This window comes from Salmo salar, chromosome ssa26, assembly GCF_905237065.1.
Source record: "Salmo salar chromosome ssa26, Ssal_v3.1, whole genome shotgun sequence".
NCBI classification, from domain to species: Eukaryota; Metazoa; Chordata; class Actinopteri; order Salmoniformes; family Salmonidae; genus Salmo; species Salmo salar.
The window spans coordinates 41,219,927-41,242,135 of record NC_059467.1 but is presented as its reverse complement, the minus strand read 5'-3'; the positions used below and the strand labels follow the sequence as shown (position 1 = coordinate 41,242,135).

The 22,209-nt window shown below is 43.4% G+C and overlaps 1 protein-coding gene across 1 annotated transcript in view; it reads left to right on the top strand.

Annotated features, from left to right (window-relative positions):
* The window catches only part of LOC123730756 (activating signal cointegrator 1), a 115,641-nt gene that overhangs the window by 25,453 nt on the left and 67,979 nt on the right, over positions 1-22,209 (top strand). Inside the window, exon 11 of the mRNA XM_045708389.1 lies at positions 8,186-8,288. Within this exon, the coding sequence (XP_045564345.1) occupies positions 8,186-8,288 (103 nt within the window). The remainder of the gene's footprint in view (positions 1-8,185; positions 8,289-22,209) is intronic.

The following is a 22,209-nucleotide window of genomic DNA, read 5'->3' as shown; positions in this document are numbered from 1 at the left end:
CAACACAGCTTCTCTTGTACCACCTCCACTCCAACACAGCTTCTCTTGTACCACCTCCACTTCAACAACAGCCTGTGAGAAGAGCTCTCAGTCAAACCAAGAGCCTCTATGTAACCTGGACACTTAGTATATTTGTTTCTCATTTTCCATAATAATAAAAATCATAGAAAATATATTGTAACTTTACAGTATTACTAGTGCCACAGTACAATATTATTTTAACTATGGGATAGGTGTTCTTGTATTTTCACATGTATAGATTCACATCTTTTCTTTCATGTGTGAGCAAGCAGCCAGGACAGAGAGACCGAGAGCCAACCACTTCCCACAGGGGCTGAGTGAACACAGATGGGGGACTCTTTTCCATCGGCCCACTATCAAAGCTAACACTCACCTCAGGAGAGAGACGCGTTCATAAACTCCCTCTGTGTCTCCATTTCCCTATTATCAAATCAAAATTCAGCCATGAAACGGTTTGTTAGCTGACTGAAATCCAATCCATTTCGCTGACAGTATTGCCACTAAAGGAGCTGGATTTGTGATGGGGATAAAGGGAGATTGTGGAAGAAAATAACAAGTTTTAATGCTTAAGATTCCCTGGAGTTCTTTGAAGTCTGGTTTTGAAAGCAGACATGGTAATTGTCCCTGGGGGAATTCATGTGTGTACGTGCATGCGCGTGTGTAAAGTTGGGTAAAGCCGTGTGCTAGGTAAAGAGGTTGTCTAATGCAGTGCACATGTACGATAGTCTGCTCACTAACACAAATGTACATTCAACATATGTACGATAGTCTGCCCACTAACACAAATGTACATTCAACATATGTACGATAGTCTGCCCACTAACACAAATGTACATTCAACATATGTACGATAGTCTGCCCACTAACACAAATGTACATTCAACATATGTACAATAGTCTGCCCACTAACACAAGTGTACATTCAACACATGTACGATAGTCTGCCCACTAACACAAGTGTACATTCAACACATGTACGATAGTCTGCCCACTAACACAAGTGTACATTCAACACATGTACGATAGTCTGCCCACTAACACAAATGTACATTCAACACATGTAGGTGCAATGATTCCATGATTTTATGGTGTATTATTTCTTACACTGTAGTTCTATATTTCCTCTAGCATTTTTGTCCAAGTGCTATTTGATAACCTTTTGTGAAGTGGTATTTAAATGTTTAGTATAGGTTTACTGAGACAATTTTCTCAAGTGCATCGTTATTCCCTAAATAGTCAAAAGAAGAGATGTCGAATTTACAAATATTCTACACAGAGTAGGTTAAAGATGGTATTTTCCTTCTCTGTCAGAACCTAGTAGACTTCAGACAGAGCGATAACTGTAGGCTTATACTGTATATCAGGCCCAATGCCAGGAACGTTCCAACAGTGGGAAAAGTTGTTGAGTCTAAAAACACTGTGAGTGTTGTGAGGCCGTCCTGTTTTCTTGCCGCTCGAGGCCCACCACAGGAGGTGAAGTCATAAACATGGCTGGGAAAATGGGACTTCGCTATGCGAGGCAAGCGGTGTAAATCTTCCTGCGCAAACACATGACTTCATTACACCTGTCATCACTAAAGCTAAATTGCTAATGTGTCTCTTGCTAGCTCTTCAATGAGGCTCTCTGCGATTTGAATCGTCATGTTTGTGGAGCCCTGAGGTAAAATAAATAAACCATGATGCTCTGACCCACTTGTCAAACTGCAGGAGCTTTAAAGTCCCAGTGCAGTCAAAAATGAAATGTTGTTGTGTTTTCTATAGTTGTTCACACTGAGGTTGGGATATTACTATAACATTTTGAAAATTATGATAATGTGCTTTTAGTGTAAGAGCGGTTTGAAAAGACCGCCTAAAATGTCAGCCTGTTTAGGTGGGATGGAGTTTTGGCCTGACTGGTGACATCACCAGGCAGTAAATGAGTTAATAGACCAATACGAGAGTTCCAGACCTCTCTGCCAATAACAGCTACTTTTCACTTTTCCCCTCCCCACTCAGAACACTCACAGACAGTTCTAGATAAATTATTGCTTGAGCAATCTTTGCTAAGAAGTTATTTTTGCTTCTTTTTGACCATTTAATTGAGTACAATCACAGTAAGGTACTTCATTTTTACCCAGAAATGATTTGATATTGAGATAAAAACGACTGCATTGGACCTTTTTAAAGCTTTAATCTTTCATTAAAACAATAACAAAGTGGTTTTGTTAAAAAGCTGAGTGATAGGCCTGGAGAAATGTAACATTGGAGAAACAAACATTGGAGGTCATATGTTGGGTTCTGATGGGGTGTGACAGTTGAACTAAGCTCATGAGACATAAGTTATGTTCTTAAAAACAATTGTATAAAATGTGTATATAGCACTTAATGTATAAGTCAAAAAATGTATGTAGCAACTAATGATTTTACGAACACTTATCCACAGCGACTGACAGTTAGTGCATTCATATTAAGATAGCTAGGTGAGACAACCACATCACAGTCATAGTAAGTACATTTGTCGTAAATAAAGAGATTATCAGCCAACTCAGAGCTAGTAGGAAAAGTAAGTGCAATGTTGTTGTTTTTGGGGGGGGATGTAAGACTGAGATGTGTTATTTAAGATACTGAAGAGGGAGGATTTCAGATGTTTTCAGAAGATTGGCTGGGAGGCTGCTGTCCTAGCATCAGGGGGAAACTGGTTCCACCAATGGGGTGTCAGGACAGAGAACCTTTGACTGGGAACCTTTGACTGGGCTGAACAGGAGCTGTTTCAGTTGACAGTGTTTCAGTTGACAGTGTTTCAGTTGACAGTGTTTCAGTTCAGCAGTTGAGAAGGACAATGTTGGCTTTCATTATCAATTGTGTCATAGTTACAACTCGGAACCATGTCTTGCGTGCGCTAACTAGCTACTCCATTTATGTTAGCGTTAACAGTCAGTCTGCCAGGAGAGACTATGTAATAAGTCCTTTTATAATTATCCACATAAAACAGCCTTTGTTCTTCAGATAAACTTAAATCAACACCAGAGGTCCCAGTATGGCTGTATTGGAAAGAAAAGTCCTCATGTTTAGCCTGGGTATGTAGCTGTGTTTTAGCAGTCGAGGGGACTGACACAATGGAATAATTGAACGACCCTCCTTGCCGGCTCAGAGCTCCTAATAAGCAGACATGTCTTTCCTCGGCTTGAGGGTATTAATAATGTAAAAAATAAATGAGTCGGTGTTGGACATTCTTAGATAATTCATGTGCACTCTCCTACTTGACACCGGTTGATTCTGTGGGTGAAGGAAAGTCTAATACAGCAGTTTCATATTGATTTGGATTACTTTCTCACAATATTCTTGTGGTGAAAGTTGTGGCAATGAAGATTTTCAGCCATTTAACAGAAATGTGTTGTTATGCTACTGAAGGAGTGTTGTCAGCTTCTTGGCAATTTCAGACTTGTTTGGGTGCTTCGTGTTACTAAAGCAAATGGTTTATAAAGCTAGAATCCTTAAGGTGGTCAGTCACTTTGTTCTTCAGGATGTCTGCCCTCTCCAAATACTTCTCTTTACTAGTTTTTCCACCACTCCTCGACTTTGTAATTTGTTCAAAACATTAAATGTAACACATTTTAAAAGATTTCCTAGGAGCAGTCCGAATAAACGGCTACAAAGCTACAATCAGCTGGATGAGAATGAATGAATGGGTGGAACAAGAATGACTATATTGAAGCTCAGTGATCTGAAAAGCCACCCTCCACCACCATCATTTCTTTTAGCTTGAAGTGGATTTGCAGTGAAGACACAGGTCGCTGGGGCCTGATGTCTGGAGAGTTAACACACTCACCTCCAGACATGACCCATCAACGGGACTCAGACCAGTCCATCTGTTTCTTTATTCTCAGTGTGAAACCAGCCTTGACATGCCTCTACTTAGTATTTGGTGTTTTTCACCCACTCTCTCTCTTTTTCTGTCTTTGTCTCTCTCCGTCTCTCTGTTTCTCTCTTTCTCTTCTGATTTCTCTGCCTCTTCTCTCTGTCTCTATCCATCTCTGTCTCTCCCTCTCTTCCCACCCTCCCTCTTGTTCCCACCCTTTGTTAAAAGCCTCCTCCACAGCTCCCTGCTCCTGTGGCTCAGTAGCTCCCTGCCAATGAAGGCCTTTTTATTGGGCTGAGATTGAGTGCAGCCAAGCGGGGCCCGACCAGGCAGGGCCAAAGCCACAGCCACACAGGCCCATTACCACCACCGCTGCTGCGCTGCGCCTGGCCTCAGAGAGAGAGAGGAGATTGCTTGTCTCTGCCTCCCCTAATTGCCGACAGCAGCTGAAAAGGACCAGGGAGAGTGAGAGGGGGGAGGCAGAGCAAACAGTATTGGTTTGTTCACCAGTCATAGACAAGCAGCATGGACCCATATAGCTTATAGGACTCTTGCTGTTCTGTTAGAAGCCCAGAGCTGTGTTTTTCTGTAGTTTTGGGCCGTGCAGGTTGGAGTTCACGCTAGTTGTTGATCTGAAGTCACTTTAGCAGTTACCCACTTGTGATTGAGGTTTGTGTTTGACGAGGGTGAACTGCTCCTAGATCTGTGCTGAGGGCCAACTTCTATCCCGTGTCTTTGTGAGGGGACATAGGTGGGTGCAGCCTTTGGGGGGCCTTGGTGCACTTTCTCTGCCCCTTGAATGATCCTGTAATATCCTCCTCACCTGCCAACATCCCCATCCTGCAGAGTATGTCTCTTGTCTCCAATGGACTCTGAATTTCATATTATTACAGGCGCTTATTGTTGCAGCCCGCTGGCAATATCCCAGCAAATTGAAAAGAATGGGCCGTTTATTAACTTGGCTGAGGCGGATGGCGAGGCTGCAAGCCATTTTTTTTCTTTCCTTTTTTCCCACTGTGTTTATAGGGGGTTGTGTTTTCATTCAAGAGCCTCTCTTCTGAAATGTCTGTACTGTAGGGAAGGTGGCTAACCTACCACTCAACACCTGAGAAACTATTATTAAAGAGCTGCAGTACATTGAGCCGCGGAATCCTTAGCAGACTGAAGACTCTCAAAGAAGAGCTAGCTAGTTCGCTGTGTCCTCTCCTTGAACACGCAAAAACACTTTTTTAATGAGGGTATCGTTGCAAAACTAAAAGAAGGTGCCTGTAACATTGCTGAGAGAGTTGCCATTGTCAGTGAAACCATAGCAACATTGGCAGCAGTCAAACCTGGCGGTGCCCGCTTGTTAACGATTTGGAAATTCTCCAAACTGTTGGAAGAGTTGCAAATATTGGACACATCTTCCCAGTGTTTGTGACTGTGAGAGAATTAACACAAAACTAGCAATTGAATACTTGAACCAGTTTGAGGTCCAATCTGCCCTCATGTTTTCATCAACACTAAGACATTTGCATGATTTCGAGAACCTAGACTCAACCTCAATGTTTTTTTTATATACTTCCTTTGTTGGGGTGCAGTTTATTTTAAAACATTAGGGCAAACTGTACAAATGTGGCTCTTAATTAAAAATGTTAAGCTTTTAATGATGTCAAACCTTCAGTGCGTACGTTATCAGAGAGGTTTTGGAATATGGAACAATGAAGGCTTTTATGGAGTCAGTTTTATCCCTTTGTTAGCGTGTGTATTTTGACCTCATTAGATCATGCCTGATGCATTTGGAGTGTTTGAGTGAGCCTGCTACACTGCTACGGCCCAATGTTTCATGCCTTTTTGATTAACATGGTATGGAAACAATTAGACTCGGGAGGGGAGGCAAAGCCGGCTCGATTCAACAGCTTTAAATGCTAATTGGCTAATGGAGGATGAAAGAGCGGGCGACCGGCTGTGTTTTTGACATGAGCTCACTCAGACGCTGGATTCAGCTACTCTCAATTCATCTGAGTTTAGACGGACCACCACAACCACCATTTTGTTTTCCTTTCAAAACCTGGAAAAATACTACTACTGCTGAATGTGCTTACAGACTCCCAAGTTAGCTTTATGTGAGAATATTCAAGCACGCATCACAGCAGGCGAAAACACATGTAAGGGAAGCATTTAACGTCTTCTGTAAGGGACTGGCTGCACCGGTCTTGAAAATACACCTCCCCCATAGCCAAGTGAAACAAGGAGGCCTCTCTTCCTCAAAACTGCCGTTCATAGTTGCCATAGTGGGATGCTTGCTTTAGGATATGGACTATTTCCACTGGCTGAGATGATAGAAGAGTTTAGCTATGCAGTATGATATAGGACTTCCATCTTTTCTGTGGACAACCCCTGTGTTCGCTAACCACCGTAACCACTCAGAATGTTGCAAAATTGGTGAGAGAGTTACGGCGCTACTCTCCCACTTTAAAAGAGAAGCACTCAAAGGGTGAACCTCACACTTCGCTACCGGAGTGTCATTCAGAGTCGGACTGCAAAACACCATCACCACTAGTGTGTTTCTATCGGGTTCTACAACAAGCCGCCACTGTGGAATCCCTGTTGAGCTTCAGATGGTGTTCAATGATGTTTCATCATCACATGCGGTTATTACAGTCAGTTGAGCGTTGACTGGGATGTGTAATAAGCAGCCCCATCACCTCTCCCAGTTTGTCAGGAACCACACAAACTGTCTGTCTTGTCCATTCTCCTAAAAGCCCTGGATTTGTCACAACCTTCAGTGCTGCTCTTAAGAGAGACAGAGGGGGTGTAGAGGAAAGAAGCGAGCCGTCATGAAAAGCCGCCGCTTCCTGATTTCGCAGAGATGCAATCACAGCACTATCTGATAGACGTGCTGGAGGAAATTGGATGAGCTCAGAGCTGCTACACCTGGACAGATTGCAAAGATGACTCCTTTGTCATGAAAGTGTCAGTCAATTCCCCCTACTGTCACCTGAACAACCAATCAGAGGGAGGGAGAGAGGTTTCTTCTTTTCAGGGCTCCATGCTTTGCAGTGAGACTGTTAATTAACAACAAAAAATAAGATGTTTTATTGTCACATACACCTGACAGGTGCAGTGAAATGTGTTGTTTTACAGGGTCTTCCATAGTAGTATGGCGCACCTGGAGCAAATTAGGTTTAAGTACCTTGCTCAAGGGCACACCGGCAGAGTTTTTACCTTGTTGACTCTGGTTTTCGAACCAGCAACCTTTTGGTTACTGGCCCACTGTTAGGCTACTTGCCACCCTATCTACGTATCTACAGTACTGTACTGCCTGGAGCTAGGGCCTGAAAGAGATGTCATATGGTGGAAATAATAAAGCTGTCACAGTAGAGATGATTACAGCTGTAATAACAAGCTACAACATCATAATACCTATTTGGTAACACTTCATTTGAAGGATCCATACTAAACCATTTGTAAGGCATTTACAGTTTGCTCACCATTTATAAACATTACCCCCACATGTGTAAATGTTAGTAAGCTAGTTATTCAGACATTAATATATATTTCCTTTAACATCCTGTGTTGTGTGCTTGTTTTTGTTTTTGACCAGGTACTGCTGGAATGTCTACCAATGACATGTCCATCTTTTTGTGAGAAATTACACTGGTCACTCAATAGATTTATGAAGTATTTTTAAAATATTAATAGGACTCAATTTAGATTAGTGATTTAGATTAGTGATTAGAAAATGGTTTAATAATGTGGGAGTAATGATTAATAAATGATGAACATAACATTTATAAATGTCTTCTAAATGGTTTATTATGGAACCTTATAATAAAGTGTTACCAATGATTTCATTTCCCCCACATCCAACCCCTCCCTCTTTTCTCAGAAGATGTCTTTTTGAAATCATGTTACATAGAACAGATGAAGATGTATGATGAAGATGTATGTAGAATGATGAAGATGTATGTAGAATGATGAAGATGTATGTAGAATGATGTCATGTTGCATAACCTCTTTGGTGACAGTGGTGTCTCAGTGTCGTGTTTGTTTCATAGAATGTCATGACAAGTTATAAGGTGTTACGTCACCCTTTCGACAGGGATGTAGAGATTCCATGTGAACATGCTTCACTTAAAAACTGAACCCTTTATACCAGGTTATATTGCTTTCAGGTCTATGGTATTACTCTGATAATAACAGGTTCTATCTACCTGTAGGTTCTCTGTCATTCCTGACCAGGATGTATTGGTCTAACAGCAATGAAGGTTCCCAGTGTCACCACTCCTGTCTGTCCTTAGGAAAAGCAGTGCTCTGACTGTTTCTGTCTTGTGTTTCCTGCAGTTTCCTCAGACCTGCGAGGAGTCTGGCTCTCCGTTCGTCTTCGTCTGCACCAATCCTCAGGAGCTGCTGGTGAAATTCCCCATGAAAGCGAAACATAAGATCTGTAAGTGCTGCGTCTTTCTGTGTCGCAGAGTAGATCCCAACGAGTCTGGTTTAGCTTTCTGTGTCGCAGAGTAGATCCCAACGAGTCTGGTTTAGCTTTCTGTGTCACAGAGTAGATCCCAACGAGTCTGGTTGAGCTTTCTGTGTCGCAGAGTAGATCCCAACGAGTCTGGTTGAGCTTTCTGTGTCGCAGAGTAGATCCCAACGAGTCTGGTTGAGCTTTCTGTGTCGCAGAGTAGATCCCAACGAGTCTGGTTGAGCTTTCTGTGTCGCAGAGTAGATCCCAACGAGTCTGGTTGAGCTTTCTGTGTCGCAGATTAGATCCCAACGAGTCTGGTTTAGCTTTCTGTGTCGCAGAGTAGATCCCAACGAGTCTGGTTTAGATTTCTGTGTCGCAGAGTAGATCCCAACAAGTCTGGTTTAGCTTTCTGTGTCGCAGATTAGATCCCAACGAGTCTGGTTTAGCTTTCTGTGGGGGAACAAAATTCTCACACAAGCGCTGCATGTACCCACATACACACACACTGTATATACACAAACAAACATAGGTCTTGTGCAAAAATTAACATGATTTGCAAAAGATAAAAAAAATATTAATGCGCTCACAAAGTCTCTCAAAGAGCAATCTGTAAAGACAAGATGTTGATGTCAGGTTGCCCAGGAGACTGTAGCTACTGTAGTGTCAGTGTTGTCAGTGTAGGGTGTGATTTCTAATAGGTCAGAGCACATTCCCCCGCTGTATCTGGGACTGTAAAGTGATGTACCTGCAAGCTCTTTTGTTCATATTTCACAAACTCCTGAGACATGAAGGGTTGTTTATGTCCCCCTCTCCCGTCTCCGGTCCTTCAAGATGGATGGCGGGTCTTTGGGAGATTCAAGGTAAAAGACTAGCACTGCCCTTGATCAGAAGGGGAGGATTTCAGTTGTATTGTGAAGGGGAGAACTCAAGCAACAGCCCAGAGGGTTAAGGTGCTTATGCTCATAAAAAACAACAGTAGATATAAAATCTGAGGAAACCATTTAGTCATAATTCTGTATTTGCTAACTGGCTACCACTCCCATTGATTTGCACTGAGTTATGCTAATGCTAAGCTGTGAGCCAACTGCACTAACCCAAATCTTAGATCCCTGACTTTGAGTCCATAGACCACTAAGTCTAGGCATCCATTCTAAACAGTAACATTTATATTTTGGATGCACTATCCCTTTAATAATTAAATAATGCCTTATTACCTTTATATTGAGTGTAACCTATAAGGTATCCTTCTAGTCCCCAGACAGTTAATTTCTAGCACACTATTGGACCTGTCATCTCCTCCCCTTTTATATCCAGCTAGTATTTCACCCTCTATTACTCTGCAGCCTCTGAAGGCTCAGAACCATCTCCAGGGAGACCACCTGTGAACCCCACACAAGCGCTGGTGGGGGGGGTTCTGTGTGTGTCTGTGAGTCAAAGGGGGGGAACCTGCTGTTAGAAGCTGGCCTAGTATTTAGAGGGTTAGCTGCTGGAGCCAAGCGGACATTCTGTATCTATTCACAGTGAAACTCTCTGTCACTCTCTGTCTCTCTGTTTCTGTGTCTCTCCCTCGCTCTGTCAATTCAATTTAATTACATTACATTTCAATTCTCTCTCCCTCTCTCAATTTAATTCAATGTAAATTCTCTCTCTCTCTCTCTATTTAATTCAATGTAAATTCTCTCTCCCTCGCTCTCTCAATTCAATTTAATTACATTTCAATTCTCTCTCTCTCTCCCTCTCTCAATTTAATTCAATGTAAATTCTCTCTCTCTCTCTTTCTATCTCTCTCAATTTAATTCAATGTAAATTCTCTCTCTCTCTCTTTCTCTCTCGCTGTGTCTCTCTCCCTCTCTCAATTTAATTCAATGTAAATTCTCTCTCTCTCTCTGTGTGTCACTCTTTCTTTCTTGTCCTCCGCTTGGGTTCCCTCCCTAACACAGTGTCAAGGGGCTACTGCCGCCACTCTCGTTCAGGGAGGCCGAGTGGGACTGTTCTTCACCCCTCCACTGTGTTAGACAGGAAAGGACCTCTTCTCTTGTCCAGCTAGCTGCCTCAGACCTGACAGGGCAGCAGAGCGGTGGAAGGATTAGCCAGTGTTGACACTTTACTTAAAGGTCTGCTTACTTAAAGGTCTGCTAGTAAACTGTTTATGAACGTCGTTGTATACTTTGACTTATTTAGAAACAATTTACTAATAAACAATTTCCTATTAAACGATTTACTAATGAAAACTATTTACAATTAAACTATTAAATTATTTTCTATTAAACTATTTACTAGTAATCTATTCACTATTAAACTATTTACTAGTAATCTATTCACTATTAAACTATTTACTAGTAATCTATTCACTATTAACCTATTTACTTTTAAACTATTTACTAATGAAAACGATTTACTATTAAACTATTCACTATTACATGATTTACTATTAAACTATTTTCTATTAAACAATTGACTATTAAACTATTAAACTATTTAGTATAGCAACCTATTTACTATTAAACTATTCACTATTAGTTGACTACTATTTTATGACTAAACTATTTAGCTTTATAATGACCCCCTGTCCACCAAGCAGTATTGCATTCATAGCTGGTACCCATGGAGAGAGGAGAGGTGTTGTGGTAAATATGGGATATAGGAACCAAGAGAGACGGGTCATTAGACGGGTCACTAGACTGGTCACTAGACTGGTCATTAGGGAGAGACTGGTTATTAGACTGACTGGTCATTAGGGAGAGACTGGTCATTAGGGAGAGACTGGTCATTAGGGAGAGACTGGTTATTAGACTGATTGGTTATTAGACTGACTGGTCATTAGGGAGAGACTGGTCATTAGGGAGAGACTGGTTATTAGACTGACTGGTCATTAGGGAGAGACTGGTTATTAGACTGACTGGTCATTAGGGAGAGACTGGTTATTAGACTGACTGGTCGTTATGGAGAGACTGGTTATTAGGGAGATACTGGTTATTAGACTGACTGGTCATTAGGGAGAGACTGGTCATTAGGGAGAGACTGGTTATTAGACTGACTGGTCATTAGGGAGAGACTGGTTATTAGACTGACTGGTCATTAGGGAGAGACTGGTTATTAGACTGACTGGTCATTAGGGAGAGACTGGTCATTAGGGAGAGACTGGTCATTAGGGAGAGACTGGTCATTAAACTGACTGGTCATTAGGGAGAGACTGGTTATTAGACTGACTGGTCATTAGGGAGAGACTGGTTATTAGACTGACTGGTCATTAGGGAGAGACTAGTTATTAGACTGACTGGTCATTAGGGAGAGACTGGTTATTAGACTGACTGGTCATTAGGGAGAGACTGGTCATTAGGGAGAGACTGGTTATTAGACTGACTGGTCGTTAGAGAGAGACTGGTTATTAGACTGACTGGTCATTAGGGAGAGACTGGTCATTAGGGAGAGACTGGTCATTAGGGAGAGACTGGTTATTAGACTGACTGGTCGTTAGGGAGAGACTGGTTATTAGACTGACTGGTCATTAGGGAGAGACTGGTCATTAGACTGACTGGTTATTAGACTGACTGGTCATTAGGGAGAGACTGGTCATTAGGGAGAGACTGGTTATTAGACTGACTGGTTATTAGACTGACTGGTCATTAGGGAGAGACTGGTTATTAGACTGACTGGTCGTTAGGGAGAGACTGGTTATTAGACTGACTGGTCATTAGGGAGAGACTGGTCATTAGGGAGAGACTGGTCATTAGGGAGAGACTGGTTATTAGACTGACTGGTCGTTAGGGAGAGACTGGTTATTAGACTGACTGGTCATTAGGGAGAGACTGGTCATTAGGGAGAGACTGGTCATTAGGGAGAGACTGGTTATTAGACTGACTGGTTATTAGACTGACTGGTCATTAGGGAGAGACTGGTTATTAGACTGACTGGTCATTAGGGAGAGACTGGTCATTAGGGAGAGACTGGTTATTAGACTGACTGGTTATTAGACTGACTGGTCATTAGGGAGAGACTGGTTATTAGACTGACTGGTCATTAGGGAGAGACTGGTCATTATGGAGAGACTGGTTATTAGACTGACTGGTCATTAGGGAGAGACTGGTCATTAGACTGACTGGTTATTAGACTGACTGGTCATTAGGGAGAGACTGGTCATTAGGGAGAGGCTGGTCATTAGGGAGAGACTGGTTATTAGACTGACTGGTTATTAGACTGACTGGTCATTAGGGAGAGACTGGTTATTAGACTGACTGGTCGTTAGGGAGAGACTGGTTATTAGACTGACTGGTCATTAGGGAGAGACTGGTCATTAGGGAGAGACTGGTCATTAGGGAGAGACTGGTTATTAGACTGACTGGTCGTTAGGGAGAGACTGGTTATTAGACTGACTGGTCATTAGGGAGAGACTGGTCATTAGGGAGAGACTGGTCATTAGGGAGAGACTGGTTATTAGACTGACTGGTTATTAGACTGACTGGTCATTAGGGAGAGACTGGTTATTAGGACTGACTGGTCATTAGGGAGAGACTGGTCATTAGGGAGAGACTGGTTATTAGACTGACTGGTTATTAGACTGACTGGTCATTAGGGAGAGACTGGTTATTAGACTGACTGGTCATTAGGGAGAGACTGGTCATTATGGAGAGACTGGTTATTAGACTGACTGGTCATTAGGGAGAGACTGGTTATTAGACTGACTGGTCATTAGGGAGAGACTGGTCATTAGGGAGAGACTGGTTATTAGACTGACTGGTTATTAGACTGACTGGTCATTAGGGAGAGACTGGTTATTAGACTGACTGGTTATTAGACTGACTGGTCATTAGGGAGAGACTGGTTATTAGACTGACTGGTCATTAGGGAGAGACTGGTCATTATGGAGAGACTGGTTATTAGACTGACTGGTCATTAGGGAGAGACTGGTCATTAGGGAGAGACTGGTTATTAGACTGACTGGTTATTAGACTGACTGGTCATTAGGGAGAGACTGGTTATTAGACTGACTGGTCATTAGGGAGATACTGGTCATTAGGGAGAGACTAGTTATTAGACTGACTGGTTATTAGACTGACTGGTCATTAGGGAGAGACTGGTCATTATGGAGAGACTGGTTATTAGACTGACTGGTCATTAGGGAGAGACTGGTCATTAGGGGAGAGACTGGTTATTAGACTGACTGGTTATTAGACTGACTGGTCATTAGGGAGAGACTGGTTATTAGACTGACTGGACATTAGGGAGAGACTGGTTATTAGACTGACTGGTCATTAGGGAGAGACGGGTTATTAGACTGACTGGTCATTAGGGAGAGACTGGTCATTAGGGAGAGACTGGTTATTAGACTGACTGGTCATTAGGGAGAGATTGGTTATTAGACTGACTGGTCATTAGGGAGAGACTGGTTATTAGACTGACTGGTCATTAGGGAGAGACTGGTTATTAGACTGATTGGTTATTAGACTGACTGGTCATTAGGGAGAGACTGGTTATTAGACTGACTGGTCATTAGGGAGAGACTGGTTGTTAGGGAAAGAGACTGGTCATTAGGGGAGAGACTGGTTATTAGACTGACTGGTTATTAGACTGACTGGTCATTAGGGAGAGACTGGTTATTAGACTGACTGGTTATTAGGGAGAGACTGGTTATTAGACTGACTGGTCATTAGGGAGAGACTGGTTATTAGACTGACTGGTTATTAGACTGACTGACTGGTCATTAGGGAGAGACTGGTTATTAGACTGACTGGTCACTAGGGAGAGACTGGTCATTAGGGAGAGACTGGTCATTAGGGAGAGACTGGTCATTAGGGAGAGACTGGTTATTAGACTGACTGGTCGTTAGGGAGAGACTGGTTATTAGACTGATTGGTTATTAGACTGACTGGTCATTAGGGAGAGACTGGTCATTAGGGAGAGACTGGTCATTAGACTGATTGGTTATTAGACTGACTGGTCATTAGGGAGAGACTGGTCATTAGGGAGAGACTGGTTATTAGACTGACTGGTCATTAGGGAGAGACTGGTCATTAGGGAGAGACTGGTTATTAGACTGACTGGTCATTAGGGAGAGACTGGTTATTAGACTGACTGGTCATTAGGGAGAGACTGGTTATTAGACTGACTGGTCATTAGGGAGAGACTGGTTATTAGGGAGATACTGGTTATTAGACTGACTGGTCATTAGGGAGAGACTGGTCATTAGGGAGAGACTGGTTATTAGACTGACTGGTCATTAGGGAGAGACGGGTTATTAGACTGACTGGTCGTTAGGGAGAGACTGGTTATTAGACTGACTGGTCATTAGGGAGAGACTGGTCATTAGGGAGAGACTGGTCATTAGGGAGAGACTGGTTATTAGACTGACTGGTCGTTAGGGAGAGACTGGTTATTAGACTGACTGGTCATTATGGAGAGACTGGTCATTAGGGAGAGACTGGTCATTAGGGAGAGACTGGTTATTAGACTGATTGGTTATTAGACTGACTGGTCATTAGGGAGAGACTGGTTATTAGACTGACTGGTCGTTAGGGAGAGACTGGTTATTAGACTGACTGGTCATTAGGGAGAGACTGGTCATTAGGGAGAGACTGGTCATTAGGGAGAGACTGGTTATTAGACTGACTGGTCGTTAGGGAGAGACTGGTTATTAGACTGACTGGTCATTAGGGAGAGACTGGTCATTAGGGAGAGACTGGTCATTAGGGAGAGACTGGTTATTAGACTGACTGGTTATTAGACTGACTGGTCATTAGGGAGAGACTGGTTATTAGACTGACTGGTCATTAGGGAGAGACTGGTTATTAGGGAGAGACTGGTTATTAGACTGACTGGTCATTAGGGAGAGACTGGTTATTAGACTGACTGGTCATTAGGGAGAGACTGGTCATTAGGGAGAGACTGGTTATTAGACTGACTGGTCATTAGGGAGAGATTGGTTATTAGACTGACTGGTCATTAGGGAGAGACTAGTTATTAGACTGACTGGTCATTAGGGAGAGACTGTTTATTAGACTGACTGGTCATTAGGGAGAGACTGGTTGTTAGGGAAAGAGACTGGTCATTAGGGAGAGACTGGTTGTTAGGGAAAGAGACTGGTCATTAGGGAGAGACTGGTTATTAGACTGACTGGTCATTAGGGAGAGACTGGTTGTTAGGGAAAGAGACTGGTCGTTAGGGAAAGAGACTGGTCGTTAGGGAAAGAGACTGGTCATTAGGGAGAGACTGGTTATTAGACTGACTGGTTATTAGACTGACTGGTTATTAGTTTGACTGACTGGTTATTAGTTTGACTGACTGGTCATTAGGGAGAGACTGGTTATTAGACTGACTGGTTATTAGACTGACTGGTCATTAGGGAGAGATTGGTCATTAGGGAGAGATTGGTCATTAGGGAGAGACTGGTCATTAGGGAGAGACTGGTCATTAGGGAGAGACTGGTCATTAGGGAGAGACTGGTTATTAGACTGATTGGTTATTAGACTGACTGGTCATTAGGGAGAGATTGGTCATTAGGGAGAGACTGGTCATTAGGGAGAGACTGGTCATTAGGGAGAGACTGGTTATTAGACTGACTGGTCGTTAGGGAGAGACTGGTTATTAGACTGATTGGTTATTAGACTGACTGGTCATTAGGGAGAGACTGGTCATTAGGGAGAGACTGGTTATTAGACTGATTGGTTATTAGACTGACTGGTCATTAGGGAGAGACTGGTCATTAGGGAGAGACTGGTTATTAGACTGACTGGTCATTAGGGAGAGACTGGTCATTAGGGAGAGACTGGTTATTAGACTGACTGGTCATTAGGGAGAGACTGGTTATTAGACTGACTGGTCATTAGGGAGAGACTGGTTATTAGACTGACTGGTCGTTATGGAGAGACTGGTTATTAGGGAGATACTGGTTATTAGACTGACTGGTCATTAGGGAGAGACTGGTCATTAGGGAGAGACTGGTTATTAGACTGACTGGTCATTAGGGAGAGACTGGTTATTAGACTGACTGGTCATTAGGGAGAGACGGGTTATTAGACTGACTGGTCATTAGGGAGAGACTGGTCATTAGGGAGAGACTGGTCATTAGGGAGAGACTGGTTATTAGACTGACTGGTCGTTAGAGAGAGACTGGTTATTAGACTGACTGGTCATTAGGGAGAGACTGGTCATTAGGGAGAGACTGGTCATTAGGGAGAGACTGGTTATTAGACTGACTGGTCGTTAGGGAGAGACTGGTTATTAGACTGACTGGTCATTAGGGAGAGACTGGTCATTAGGGAGAGACTGGTCATTAGGGAGAGACTGGTCATTAAACTGACTGGTCGTTAGGGAGAGACTGGTTATTAGACTGACTGGTCATTAGGGAGAGACTGGTCATTAGGGAGAGACTGGTTATTAGACTGACTGGTCGTTAGAGAGAGACTGGTTATTAGACTGACTGGTCATTAGGGAGAGACTGGTCATTAGGGAGAGACTGGTCATTAGGGAGAGACTGGTTATTAGACTGACTGGTCGTTAGGGAGAGACTGGTTATTAGACTGACTGGTCATTAGGGAGAGACTGGTCATTAGGGAGAGACTGGTTATTAGACTGACTGGTTATTAGACTGACTGGTCATTAGGGAGAGACTGGTTATTAGACTGACTGGTCGTTAGGGAGAGACTGGTTATTAGACTGACTGGTCATTAGGGAGAGACTGGTCATTAGGGAGAGACTGGTCATTAGGGAGAGACTGGTTATTAGACTGACTGGTCGTTAGGGAGAGACTGGTTATTAGACTGACTGGTCATTAGGGAGAGACTAGTCATTAGGGAGAGACTGGTCATTAGGGAGAGACTGGTTATTAGACTGACTGGTTATTAGACTGACTGGTCATTAGGGAGAGACTGGTTATTAGACTGACTGGTCATTAGGGAGAGACTGGTCATTAGGGAGAGACTGGTTATTAGACTGACTGGTTATTAGACTGACTGGTCATTAGGGAGAGACTGGTTATTAGACTGACTGGTCATTAGGGAGAGACTGGTCATTATGGGAGACTGGTTATTAGACTGACTGGTCATTAGGGAGAGACTGGTTATTAGACTGACTGGTCATTAGGGAGAGACTGGTCATTAGGGAGAGACTGGTTATTAGGACTGACTGGTTATTAGACTGACTGGTCATTAGGGTGAGACTGGTTATTAGACTGACTGGTCATTAGGGAGAGACTGGTCATTATGGAGAGACTGGTTATTAGACTGACTGGTCATTAGGGAGGGACTGGTCATTAGGGAGAGACTGGTTATTAGACTGACTGGTTATTAGACTGACTGGTCATTAGGGAGAGACTGGTTATTAGACTGACTGGTCATTAGGGAGATACTGGTCATTAGGGGAGACTAGTTAATAGACTGACTGGTTATTAGACTGACTGGTCATTAGGGAGAGACTGGTCATTATGGAGAGACTGGTTATTAGACTGACTGGTCATTAGGGAGAGACTGGTCATTAGGGAGACTGGTTATTAGATGACTGGTTATTAGACTGACTGGTTATTAGACTGACTGGACATTAGGGAGAGACTGGTTATTAGACTGACTGGTCATTAGGGAGAGACGGGTTATTAGACTGACTGGTCATTAGGGAGAGACTGGTCATTAGGGAGAGACTGGTTATTAGACTGACTGGTCATTAGGGAGAGATTGGTTATTAGACTGACTGGTCATTAGGGAGAGACTGGTTATTAGACTGACTGGTCATTAGGGAGAGACTGGTTATTAGACTGATTGGTTATTAGACTGACTGGTCATTAGGGAGAGACTGGTTATTAGACTGACTGGTCATTAGGGAGAGACTGGTTGTTAGGGAAAGAGACTGGCCATTAGGGAGAGACTGGTTATTAGGGAGAGACTGGTTATTGGACTGACTGGTTATTAGACTGACTGGTCATTAGGGAGAGACTGGTTATTAGACTGACTGGTTATTAGGGAGAGACTGGTTATTAGACTGACTGGTCATTAGGGAGAGACTGGTTATTAGACTGACTGGTTATTAGACTGACTGGTTATTAGACTGACTGACTGGTCATTAGGGAGAGACTGGTTATTAGACTGACTGGTCACTAGGGAGAGACTGGTCATTAGGGAGAGACTGGTCATTAGGGAGAGACTGGTCATTAGGGAGAGACTGGTTATTAGACTGACTGGTCGTTAGGGAGAGACTGGTTATTAGACTGATTGGTTATTAGACTGACTGGTCATTAGGGAGAGACTGGTCATTATGGAGAGACTGGTTATTAGACTGACTGGTCATTAGGGAGAGACGGGTTATTAGACTGACTGGTCGTTAGGGAGAGACTGGTTATTAGACTGACTGGTCATTAGGGAGAGACTGGTCATTAGGGAGAGACTGGTCATTAGGGAGAGACTGGTCATTAGACTGACTGGTCGTTAGGGAGAGACTGGTTATTAGACTGACTGGTCATTATGGAGAGACTGGTCATTATGGAGAGACTGGTCATTAGGGAGAGACTGGTCATTAGGGAGAGACTGGTTATTAGACTGACTGGTCGTTAGGGAGAGACTGGTTATTAGACTGACTGGTCATTAGGGAGAGACTGGTCATTAGGGAGAGACTGGTCATTAGGGAGAGACTGGTTATTAGACTGACTGGTCGTTAGGGAGAGACTGGTTATTAGACTGACTGGTCATTAGGGAGAGACTGGTCATTAGGGAGAGACTGGTCATTAGGGAGAGACTGGTTATTAGACTGACTGGTCGTTAGGGAGAGACTGGTTATTAGACTGACTGGTCATTAGGGAGAGACTGGTCATTAGGGAGAGACTGGTCATTAGGGAGAGACTAGTCATTAGGGAGAGACTGGTTATTAGACTGACTGGTTATTAGACTGACTGGTCATTAGGGAGAGACTGGTTATTAGACTGACTGGTCATTAGGGAGAGACTGGTCATTATGGAGAGACTGGTTATTAGACTGACTGGTCATTAGGGAGAGACTGGTTATTAGACTGACTGGTTATTAGACTGACTGGTCATTAGGGAGAGACTGGTTATTAGACTGACTGGTCATTAGGGAGAGACTGGTTATTAGACTGACTGGTCATTAGGGAGAGACTGGTCATTAGGGAGAGACTGGTTATTAGACTGACTGGTTATTAGACTGACTGGTCATTAGGGAGAGACTGGTTATTAGACTGACTGGTCATTAGGGAGAGACTGGTCATTAGGGAGAGACTGGTTATTAGACTGACTGGTCATTAGGGAGAGACTGGTTATTAGACTGACTGGTCATTAGGGAGAGACTGGTTATTAGGGAGAGACTGGTTATTAGACTGACTGGTCATTAGGGAGAGACTGGTTATTAGACTGACTGGTCATTAGGGAGAGACTGGTCATTAGGGAGAGACTGGTTATTAGACTGACTGGTCATTAGGGAGAGACTGGTTATTAGACTGACTGGTCATTAGGGAGAGACTGGTCATTAGGGAGAGACTGGTTATTAGACTGACTGGTCATTAGGGAGAGATTGGTTATTAGACTGACTGGTCATTAGGGAGAGACTGGTTATTAGACTGACTGGTCATTAGGGAGAGACTGGTTATTAGACTGACTGGTCATTAGGGAGAGACTGGTTGTTAGGGAAAGAGACTGGTCATTAGGGAGAGACTGGTCATTAGGGAGAGACTGGTCGTTAGGGAAAGAGACTGGTCATTAGGGAGAGACTGGTTATTAGACTGACTGGTCATTAGGGAGAGACTGGTTATTAGACTGACTGGTTATTAGACTGACTGGTTATTAGACTGACTGGTTATTAGACTGACTGACTGGTCATTAGGGAGAGACTGGTTATTAGACTGACTGGTCACTAGGGAGAGACTGGTCATTAGGGAGAGACTGGTTATTAGACTGATTGGTTATTAGACTGACTGGTCATTAGGGAGAGACTGGTCATTAGGGAGAGACTGGTCATTAGGGAGAGACTGGTCATTAGGGAGAGACTGGTCATTAGGGAGAGACTGGTTATTAGACTGACTGGTCGTTAGGGAGAGACTGGTTATTAGACTGATTGGTTATTAGACTGACTGGTCATTAGGGAGAGACTGGTCATTAGGGAGAGACTGGTTATTAGACTGATTGGTTATTAGACTGACTGGTCATTAGCGAGAGACTGGTCAATAGGGAGAGACTGGTTATTAGACTGACTGGTCATTAGGGAGAGACTGGTCATTAGGGAGAGACTGGTTATTAGACTGACTGGTCATTAGGGAGAGACTGGTTATTAGACTGACTGGTCATTAGGGAGAGACTGGTTATTAGACTGACTGGTCGTTAGGGAGAGACTGGTTATTAGGGAGATACTGGTTATTAGACTGACTGGTCATTAGGGAGAGACTGGTCATTAGGGAGAGACTGGTTATTAGACTGACTGGTCATTAGGGAGAGACTGGTTATTAGACTGACTGGTCATTAGGGAGAGACGGGTTATTAGACTGACTGGTCATTAGGGAGAGACTGGTCATTAGGGAGAGACTGGTCATTAGGGAGAGACTGGTTATTAGACTGACTGGTCGTTAGGGAGAGACTGGTTATTAGACTGACTGGTCATTAGGGAGAGACTGGTCATTAGGGAGAGACTGGTCATTAGGGAGAGACTGGTCATTAGGGAGAGACTGGTTATTAGACTGACTGGTCGTTAGGGAGAGACTGGTTATTAGACTGACTGGTCATTAGGGAGAGACTGGTCATTAGGGAGAGACTGGTTATTAGACTGACTGGTCGTTAGGGAGAGACTGGTTATTAGACTGACTGGTCATTAGGGAGAGACTGGTCATTAGGGAGAGACTGGTCATTAGGGAGAGACTGGTTATTAGACTGACTGGTCGTTAGGGAGAGACTGGTTATTAGACTGACTGGTCATTAGGGAGACTGGTCATTAGGGAGAGACTGGTTATTAGACTGCTGGTTATTAGACTGACTGGTCATTAGGGAGAGACTGGTTATTAGACTGACTGGTCGTTAGGGAGAGACTGGTTATTAGACTGACTGGTCATTAGGGAGAGACTGGTCATTAGGGAGAGACTGGTCATTAGGGAGAGACTGGTTATTAGACTGACTGGTCGTTAGGGAGAGACTGGTTATTAGACTGACTGGTCATTAGGGAGAGACTGGTCATTAGGGAGAGACTGGTTATTAGACTGACTGGTCATTAGGGAGAGACTGGTTATTAGACTGACTGGTCATTAGGGAGAGACTGGTCATTATGGAGAGACTGGTTATTAGACTGACTGGTCATTAGGGAGAGACTGGTCATTAGGGAGAGACTGGTTATTAGACTGACTGGTCATTAGGGAGAGACTGGTTATTAGACTGACTGGTCGTTAGGGAGAGACTGGTTATTAGACTGACTGGTCATTAGGGAGAGACTGGTCATTAGGGAGAGACTGGTCATTAGGGAGAGACTGGTTATTAGACTGACTGGTCGTTAGGGAGAGACTGGTTATTAGACTGACTGGTCATTAGGGAGAGACTGGTCATTAGGGAGAGACTGGTCATTAGGGAGAGACTGGTTATTAGACTGACTGGTTATTAGACTGACTGGTCATTAGGGAGAGACTGGTTATTAGACTGACTGGTCATTAGGAAGAGCCTGGTCATTAGGGAGAGACTGGTTATTGGACTGACTGGTTATTAGACTGACTGGTCATTAGGGAGAGACTGGTTATTAGACTGACTGGTCATTAGGGAGAGACTGGTTATTAGACTGACTGGTCATTAGGGAGAGACTGGTCATTAGGGAGAGACTGGTTATTAGACTGACTGGTTATTAGACTGACTGGTCATTAGGGAGAGACTGGTTATTAGACTGACTGGTCATTAGGGAGAGACTGGTCATTAGGGAGAGACTGGTTATTAGACTGACTGGTC